Source organism: Montipora capricornis, chromosome 10 (genome assembly GCF_036669925.1).
Source record: "Montipora capricornis isolate CH-2021 chromosome 10, ASM3666992v2, whole genome shotgun sequence".
NCBI classification, from domain to species: domain Eukaryota; kingdom Metazoa; phylum Cnidaria; class Anthozoa; order Scleractinia; family Acroporidae; genus Montipora; species Montipora capricornis.
This window is the reverse complement of record NC_090892.1, coordinates 57576178-57586177: the sequence shown is the minus strand read 5'-3', so window position 1 is coordinate 57586177 and position 10000 is coordinate 57576178. Positions and strand designations below refer to the sequence as shown.

The window sequence follows — 10000 nt, the reverse complement described above, 5'->3', positions numbered from 1 at the left end:
TGAAAGATCTTGGCCGGAAAATCGGAACTGACAAGTTAAACCCTGTCCGGCCGGGTTAGTATCTCGATGGGTGACCCAAAAAATATGCCACTTTGTAACAGAAGCGTATATAGGACCGAAAATTCTATTTTAACGCTCAAAAATGCGAGCGAAGCAAGGTACAGATTTTTGGTTTGAAAACTTCATTTTTTTCAAACCAGTTTAAATCTGGTCTAAAGTACATTAGGTTTTAGAACTCCTTCACAAGGCCGTGAACCAAACAGCACAGTTCAAACCTTAACAGATTCGTGAGGATTCGATGGATTTTGTTGTGGTTTAATTTTGTTTTTGGCTTGAAAAGTTCATTATTTCAAACCATTGTAAATCTTTTAAGCTGGTTTAATTTGTTTAGAACACTGCCCATTTTAATATATTTGGATATCATTCTCTAATTCATTTTATAAATTATGTATAAAATAAACTAGAGAAATCATTTAAAGATTATTATGATTGATGTTGTCTCTGATGCTATCAAAGACAATAATAATTGTGTATGTGAACAATAATTTTTAGTGTTTAGGGTTTAAATTATCAGCTTAGTAATTAGGGTTAAGCTCTCAATTAGGTTTACCGCACTTATTTGAAACAGTTAGAATTTCATCTCAGGAGGTGTATGACAACTGCAGACTGCCTACAAATTAAATAGCGCTGATAAACAGTGTTTAAGTTGTAAAGCACCTATTTCAAATAGCGCTGAGAAGCTATATTTAAGTCTAAGCACCCTTTTAAAACAATTAGCTTTTACTGCGAGTTCCGGTTAGTCTGCAGTCTGCAAGTGTCAGACACGGCATTCTGGGTAAGGGATTGGGTTAGGGTTATAGTGATAATCAGATTGGAGTATTCACTTATTTGATAGATGTGTGAAGGAGGGTAGGATGGAGGTAATGGAGAGGACCAGGGAGGTGTAGGTTGATTAGAAGGGAGGGAAAGATGTCTAGTTATTTTTTAAACTCCCCAACCCTCCCCCCCCCCCCAAAAAAAAAACCCCTCTTTTTAGACAGTTATAAAAAAAAACACGTTAAAAAATTTAAACTGGTTTGAAAAAAAATGACCGAATTCAGAAAAATAAAACCGAAAACAAAATTAAACCAGAACATCTATAACAGTTTAGAAGCTAGTCTATACAGTGGTTTCACGAGACGTCACGGTGGCCATGTTGGTGTCCCCTAAACAAAGGAACAGCGGCCATGTTGGTTTCCCCAACTATTCTCATACATACTTTTTCTTTTGTTTCGGTGGAAGAACATGGTTACTGCCCGCGTGAGTGAAAACTCTCTATAAGAATCATACATTGTGCATATAGGTGCCACGATCATAATTTAGCATTTTCCCGCCTATTTTATCTACGATTTTTGCTGTCAAAAGCATAACTTTGCTTGCTTTTGCTAACGTTTCCAAAGTCTTATAGGATACTCCACATATTTGCTGTCTTTCCATTATTGTTGTGACCTGGAAAAACACCTAGCCCGACCAGCGGTATGTTTGCATAGGTTGTACCCAGTCGTTGCTAAAAATCAAAGCAAGTTGCCATCGCAATGAAGTAACACAAGCCATTAGAAGAAAGCCATGTTATCGTAGATGGTGCATACTCTGATAGCACTGAATTATGTCATGGAGTACCGCAGGGTCCTGTTTAGGGCCGCTGCTGTTTACCATATATGCTAGCAAGCCCTTCGAGGTGGTCAAAACCTGCCTACCAAGCTGCACACGCTTAGGCAGATGACTCTCAGCTGTAGCTTGTCCTTTTCAGCCAGACAGTGGGTTAAGTGAGAAAGAAGCTATAACATCGATGGAACATTGTATCAAAGCAGTCAGAGCAAGGATGTCAAAAGGTTAACTTAAACTTGAACGAAAGAAAAACGGATTTCTTGGTAATTGGCACGCGACAACAAACTAGACAAAGTATCCCTTGATGACAATTGGACATACTAAAGTTAAAACAATTACTACAGCGAGGAGCCTTGGAGTATGGTTCGAATCGTAATATGAAATTATGATACCAATATAACAAAAATGCGCGCTATGGGACATTTCTATCTATACAACATAAGGAATCAGCTGACTCAGCTCGTACACCAACACAGACAACGATAATAGCCCGATTGGATTCAGTATTGCAATCAAAATGCTTCAGCGTTGTGCAAATATTGTTGCTAGACTTATATGTAACTCTACAACGTTTTTGTCGTATCTCGCCGTTGATGTTCAAACTACACTGGCTACCAGTCAAACTAAGAATTAAATACCACATTTTATTGATGACTTACAAAGCAATACATGGACTATCACCTGATTACATACAAAGTCTAGTTCAAGTCAAGAAGAAATCACTATATAATCTCCGATCCAATGATGAACTTTTATTGGCTCCACCAACTTAAAAATCAAACAAGACAACAGGAGACTGAGCTTTGCAAGTGGCAGCACCCTCTGAATGGAAAAAAAAAAAACTTTCAAAACGATTTAAAATCTTTCAAAATAAAACTTAAGACATTTTTATTTCAAAAAGCTTATTATTAGTTCTTTACTTTCTTCAATATACGATTTTTATCTATACTTCTTACCACTGTAAATATCATCATAATTAGTCATAATTTTTTAAACATTATAAATACCTTATTGTTAATTTAAGCGCCTGAGATCATTTACTTATGCGCTATATAAGTACTTAATGTGATTGATTGATTGATTGATCCCAAAACCCATCGCGACATTTCATTGTGCCTTACACAATGCAATTTTTCCCATCTCTAAAAACGTTAACAAAGGAAAAACCTTGGATTTCGGGCTTAAACGATCTGTTTTTAAGTCTAAGCACTGATTTTGAAATGGTTCTGAGCCTCTTACTGAATGTGAAGAATACCTTTATCAAAATCCTGTTAAAATCTAGCTATTTCCAGTAACTGACTTCGTTCGTTAAACGGAAATAAGCAAAAGTTTGAGTTCAACAGGTGACGTTCGATTCTTTCTAGATTCACTATTCTGAATCATTCGTTGTTATCATCGCAAATCACATTGTTAGTTAGAAACGAGTTAACTTCATGTAATTTCACGGGAGTTTGGGTGGATGGCTTGTAATGCCGACCTAAGATGAGAGGACATTGGGGTGTATAAGAAACCACAAAACCGAAGAAAAAATCATCCAAAAACCGCAAAACCTAAAAAAAAATTGGCCAAAACCGTCAGAAAACCGATACAATGGTGACAAGTGGGGCATACAGAGCAAACACTACACTAACACTTTATTTCATCAAAGTATTTGTGAATGTCATGGACTTGTCTAAATCCTTCAGATATTTAGTATCTGCTAAAATCATAGGCTTTATTTCTGCCATGCTCTCGAGCCCGGACTTTGTGGGCTCATTTCCCGTAAAGCAGCTGGTAATGGATCCAAGTTAACTTAGGAGAATTTGCACACAAGTCCTCTCTAAAATTGCAATTTTGCAATCGCAAAAAGCTATACTGTTTTTTAAATATGTTCTAATAGAGGAGCTGCGATTAGTCAAGGGGTTAGTCACAATGGCTCAGGCACGGATTAACCTCTCCCTATTTGGATTAAAAGTAGCACGGGGGACCCCAATAAGAGTTTTTGCTTTTTTTTTCCCCACTTAAAAAATGTTTAGAAACGAATTTTATTGTAAAATTTAAAGGTAAAAAACAGCAATGGCGATTATAGACCGTTCAACGGTCATTTACAAATTGAAGGGTGATGTGGTTATATATATCTTAGAAATGCGCATGCGTTCTGTACGTACTATGGTGTAATTAGTAGTGTGGTTACCACACGTTGAAATGCAAGAAAAAATTCCAAACTATATACCATCCTTTTTAAAATATGTTCTAACAGAGGAGCTGCGAGTAGTCAAGGGGTTAGTCACAATGGCTCAGGGACCGATTAACCTCTCCCTATTTGGATCGAAATTAGCACGGGGGACCCCAAATAGAGTTTTTTATGTTGTTGTTTTTATTTTTGTTTTTTTTTTTTCCCCACTCAAAAAATGTTTAGAAACGAATTTTATTGTAAAATTTAACGGTAAAACACAGCAACGGCGATTATAGACCGTTCACGCGCTCATTTACAAATTGAAGGATCATGCGCTTATACATATCTTACAAATGCGCATGCGTTCTGTGCGTACTATGGTGTGATTATTAGTGTGGTTATCACATGTTGACCATCCCAGTCTGGAAACTCCAATCGGAACTCTCTCATTGAACATTTCTATTGATGACTAAGACCTGACAGTTTTGGAGATTCGAATGGAATGTTTAATCTTGGTCTAAAACATGCGATTGCACTGAGGAAGCTAACCGGTACTGTTTGTTCCTTGTTTTACATGGCAGCAGGAACTTGCTCAAAGGTTTACTGTGGTAATAAACAGCTGTCAAATATTGAACCTCACCGCATCCGGGGGGGGGGGGGGGGGGGGTGGGGCACTCCCATATAAAAACGGGAGGGATGCTCGTCGGTTTTTACATTAAACCCCTAAAGGAGACCAACTGGGCGTTTTTTTTTTTTTCCTTTAAAGAGACCATATTATAGCACAAAACATAAAATAAATACAGCGACTTTTAATGATGGCAAAGACATTATCATCTAATACTTTCACCTGCGTGAAGAAATAAAGAAGTGTAACTATACACTTTCATATTTCTTCGCGCGCAACCCTAAAGGAGACCTTCACGGCTACATATGATTGCGGTTTGCCCAAAACACCCTAAGTGAGACAAAAATCCGAAATTGACACCCCTAAGCGAGACGACGATCATCCCTCTCCTATATATGAGAGTCTCCCTCCCCCGGCACCGCCCTTCCATATCGCGACGTTGCACCAAAGAGAAAATTCGTTGCTGTCCCTAATTCATCTTGCTGACCCTGGGAATTGTTGTCATCTCGTCTGACTTCGTCACTACTTTCATCAAATTCTTGCTGTCAGAGTCACAGAGAATATTTGTCAGAGTCACTAGCTCATTTCATGCTCGTTCAGATCTTCATGGGGTCCTTCATCTTCATGCACTAAAGTATCTGTATCTGAAGTATCTGTATTCATAGCTCAGTTGATTCGAGCGTCCTACCGGCATCGCAAGGTCACAGGTTCAAACCCCGTTGAAGTCCTAAAATTTTCAGGCTTTTCTGCGCAATTGCTAAAACTGCGAGGATCATAGCTTCACTTTATTAGCTTTTTTAATTTGCAAGTTAGATTCGAATCCCGTGAAATTTACATTTTGATGGGAACGTTTTACTTAAATGGAACTTCTTTTGAGAACTGTTTTAAGATTTTGAGTGCTTTTAAGCTTTTTGATCTCTGTCAGTAGAACAATTTACAGCACTCCCTGAGCGGGAAAAATCAGACCTTGTCTCTCTTCCATGTCCTGAAACAAGCCAAAGACTTCAACGCAAGTCCGGCCAGAGTTGTCGTCTTCCCAAGCATTTCGAAGATCTTCGTTGTACCAAATTCTAAATTCATCCTTAGCCCGTACTTTCAGGGGAGAAGGCAAGGAGTAGAACAGCAGCTCGGAGGAGTTTAAGTGGGTGTTGATAAGGAAATAAGAGTCGTTTTCGTAATCTTGTGGAAATATCACTTTGTTAGCCGCGTTAGTGACAAGTGTACATAGCCCGCTTCCCTTGCAACCCCATTGGCTTCCAAACGGTTTCTTGTTTTTATTGTAGGTGATATAACCTGATCGATACACCAGCTTTAACCCAAAAAGAGATCCATCGGACGGAATAGTGAAATTTCCATATGATTCATCTCTGGCACCGAAACAAACCTCATCTTTGTTAAGTCGAATCCAATTCAGAGCTATAAAAAGTGCAAGAAAAAAAAGTAAAACCAACTGAATTATAATGATTGGTGGTTATAAATGCCGGCGTCATTACGTAACTATTTTCCTAATTTCCAATTTTCCTATTTCAAACTTCGAGCGTCTTGGAAACAAGTTTACGACAGAGCGCGTATAAGATATTCAGGTTGAATTTCCACAATCGCGTGACTGCTCATGCAATATCCAATGAAGGCTGAGATAATCAGCCGAATCATTTTATCACGCCAGAAGGTCCTGATAAGGAAAATTTGATTACGTCCTCTTAATTTTTTTTTTATTTCGTATCTGGACTAACATTTTTACTGCTATAAAATGTCTCACGGCCTGAAAATGCTGCTATAAAATGTCTTACGGCCTGAAAAAACAGAAATTACAGTAATAGTAGTAGTTGTGGTGGTGGTAGTAGTAGTAGTAGTAGTAGTAGTAGTAGTAGTAGTAGTATGTTGTTTGTAGTAGTAGTAGTAGTAGTAGTAGTAGTAGTAGTAGTAGTAGTAGTAGTTTATTTCGCAAATTACATTGCGACCAATTGGCTGAATTGCAAAATTGAATGTCCTTTTCGAATTTGACCATAGAAATTGCAACAACTAGCTTAGTAAAAATTCTAAATATGTAAATTTAAAGTTAATGCTGTAAAAATAAGAATATTAAAATATGTACAAGTTATAATTGTTTTGCTCAAGTTATTTTTAATAAGTACTTTAAGATCTACTACCGAGATCGCGACGAAAACGTCATGTAATTTTGCCCAATCCTAAGTCTTTCGCAATTCTTTCGTCTCAGTTCACTTAGTACAATGTGAATTTATACGAGCAGTTTCAGAGTAAAAATATCATAGAATAAAAGATTCCCATTTGTACGCCCACGTTGTCGTTAAAACGTTGTCGTTAAAACCTCCCGGCTTTTGCGATACCATTTGGTGCAAACGTAAACCAAAAATAAAGAATTGACCTGTCATCAGATTAGACTGAAAAGAAGAGAAATTATGAAGCGGAAACAATATTGTTCAGTCCTTCCTGTGTGGTATAAACGTTTGCTTAGTGCAACTCTACCTAGACATGATGACATGTAGGAAAACGTCCGTCAGAGAAATTTGCAGTTATTTTTTTTTGCGGACTATGTCACGTTATTTGAGGGTGTTTCGGGAAATTCTTTAGTTAATCACGACTTCAAAACTCGAAAAAGCTAATGTGAAATTCCCTTACCGATAAAATTATCGTTACATCACAAACGAAATGATTCTAAGAAAAAAAACCTTTATCGAGGTAATTTGTCATCATTTTGAAAAACGTCGGGCCGACTTTTTTCAAGATTACCCAAATGTAATCCGTTTCAATCTTGTACATTTATGTCCGTCCATGCTTCTCTTTCCTTTTTGCAGTTTTTCTTGATGTTTTTCAACAGTTTTAAGTGATTATTGCAATGTTTCAATCTACTTTTTGGGCATTTGGCAATGCGGGAAAAAAGGAAAGGCAAGGTAAAGGTAGACCTTATTTAACCTCGGAAGTTCCTTTATTCTATAGAGAGTATTCTCCCAGGAAGCCGACGGTGCGCTCATTTTATATCCCTCTTTCCATCAGTGCTACTTAGGCTACACAGAAAGGAAAGAAGTCGAAACAAGGATGTGAGATCCGAGGATCGAATTCGGGACCTCTTGCACCAAGACCGCGCACTAACCAACTGTGCCACCCTTGCTCCTTTAAAAATTAACTTATTAAAGTGTCTAGTCGTTCTAGCGTGGAGCACTAATTGGGGACACTGTAAACTGAGATTAACAATGAACGCAAATCAAGGCAAATGTTCAGGAGATACGAAAACCGGAGTACCCGGAGAAAAACCTCTCGGTGCAAAGTAGAGAACCAACAAACTCAACCCACATATGACGCCGAGTCTGGGAATCGAAACCGAGCCAGATTGGTGGGAAGCGACTGCTCTCATCACTGCGCCATCCCTGCACCCAAATCATGGAATTATATCATTTTGAGTGACATAGCCCTCTTTGAACTGGATTTATTGCCAAAGCTTAAAAGAGTAGAAGGCCTCAAAACGGGACACAACATTACAAAGTAATTCAACGTGTGAACGTGTGAGCCACAGGGCCATTGCTGGCATGAGACGTCTGGGTGATTCCTCAAATGGTCTACATCACCTCCCTCCCACCCACTTAAAAAATTTACTATAACGCTGCAGTTCAATACCACCCAACTCAGTGCCTTATGTTTTTGTGCGACACGTACCACAGGCAACCTAGCTTACGCTCGCGGAGCGTCTAGTTCTAGTAGTTAATTAACAGGCAATTGCACCAGATTCAGCCAAAATCAAACAAGATTCTTTCATTGTTAGCAAAATTCATTTCGACGTTTACCGTTTCAATTGTCGTAAACGCGATGGCAAATTTCTTTATTAAAAAACTGAAAGGGGTTGTCATCCGCTAAATGAAAAAAAAAAAAAAAAGAGGAAACACGGAAATTTAACTCAACAATTATTTTGTACTGCTTCAAACGCTGAAACGGCAGCACGACCTGATTTATACCTTGAAGATTAAATAGTATTCCAAATTGAGCAACGGAACCCATGATCAGATTTCTTGTACATCCGATTAATTAATGGAATTTGTGAACTCTCCAGTCGATTTATGGCCCAAATATTGAATTTCGAATGAAGGCAAATTCGAGATGGCATTTCGCCTATATAATTGTAACAAGCCAAAGGGAGTCTTGTTTGGCCATTTGCATACTATAGTGTCAAAATGTTACCTGTACACAAAAATCCATTTGATTCATACAAAGGATGACATTTAGCGCCATTTCTGCAAGGCTTAAATTCACACACACTCTACAAAAATAAATAAAGATAAGTTCTCAAAATTGATTATGAAGTATGGAGCAGTAATTTACAGTTTCCATCAAAAGTTTGCAAAAGGCAGAAATTAATTAACACGGAGTATAATGAAAACGCCAAAAACGGGGTGCACAAAATTAGGCAATACAGTATGACAAAAAGAAATGGAGGCTGGAACGTAATATTAGGGACCTTTAGATTCTAGCACGAGGACGAGAACGAATACGAGATTTGACTGCCCGGTTTTAGCGAAACTTCGGAGAAGATTCATAACCCGGACGATTAATCTTACTCTTTGTTAGCAGTGTAGGTTCCTCAGTTATTTTTATTGCTGATAACTTAACCTTTTTTGCTGATCGAAAAATGCCAAAACTGCTACTGTGCCGTTGACTTGTTCTGACACGACGACATTTTTGCAGAACCTAGTACTAAAAAGACGACGGTATCACGTTTTTCCCGCCAAAATGACGCTGGTTTCCGCGCGCTCAGTGTTGTTCTATGAGAAAATCTCGTACTCGTAGTCGTTCTCGTCCTTGAATCTAAAGCTCTCCCTTAACACTGTGTCAACAGAATATACAACGAAAGATTAAAGTGACGCTCGCGCGCACTTATCAGGACAATGTACGCAATTCTCTCCTATAGACACCTGCCAATGAAAATTCAGGGAGTTTCAATGGGAATCGAATGCACGACCTCTGCGATTCCGGTGCAATGCTCTACCAATTGGGCTATAAAGCCACTCAGTTGGGAGCAGGTGGGATGATGTGTTCCACGGTGAAAGGACGTACTAATGAAGGAAAGAAAGGTTTATTTAAAATGCTTCTTCTGAAGTGATCCTTCAGAATATAAAATGGGAGTATTATCCATGAAGGCCGAGCATAGGTAACAGAATGCTGTGACAGGTCATTATATTGTACAGCTTCAGTATAAAGCCTTATCTTGAAATAGCGTGTTCTCAAGCGTAAGGAAATTTAATTCGCCTGTATTTGATTTAAAGCTATCTTCATGATCTATCATACAACGGGATGATAAAGAAAGACGGGTAATGCATGAAGAGGAAAGATGGCACCAATCCGATTTTCCCAGAAAAAAAAAGACCAGGCGTTTCCCAGATCACCCGTCGGCAGCAAAATGGCCCCTCGAAAGATTCAAATTTCGGCCATTTCCACCTTCTAACAAAGGTCTAACGCTTTCTAAAGATGCGAATTTTAGGTGGCCTCAAGATTTGTCCCATCAACCATATTTGGCCACATACCCTTTGGTTGGTTTGTCCGTAGATCTGCATTATCTTAACTTA

At 38.5% G+C, this 10000-nt stretch overlaps 1 protein-coding gene across 6 annotated transcripts in view; it reads right to left on the bottom strand.

Annotated features, from left to right (window-relative positions):
- The window catches only part of LOC138021810 (uncharacterized), a 56723-nt gene that overhangs the window by 15452 nt on the left and 31271 nt on the right, over positions 1-10000 (bottom strand). For 2 of the 6 annotated variants that reach the window (XM_068868827.1, XM_068868822.1), the window contains 2 exons: positions 8619-8697; positions 4650-5843 (listed from right to left, as the gene is read on the bottom strand). The exons of 3 other annotated variants lie outside the window; for them this stretch is intronic. In XM_068868827.1, coding sequence (XP_068724928.1) covers positions 5362-5843; positions 8619-8697 — 561 coding nt within the window. In that variant the 3' untranslated portion in view covers positions 4650-5361. Of the gene's footprint in view, positions 1-4649; positions 5844-8618; positions 8698-10000 lie in introns of those variants that run through there. One more of the 6 variants, XM_068868821.1, reaches the window with a different exon arrangement.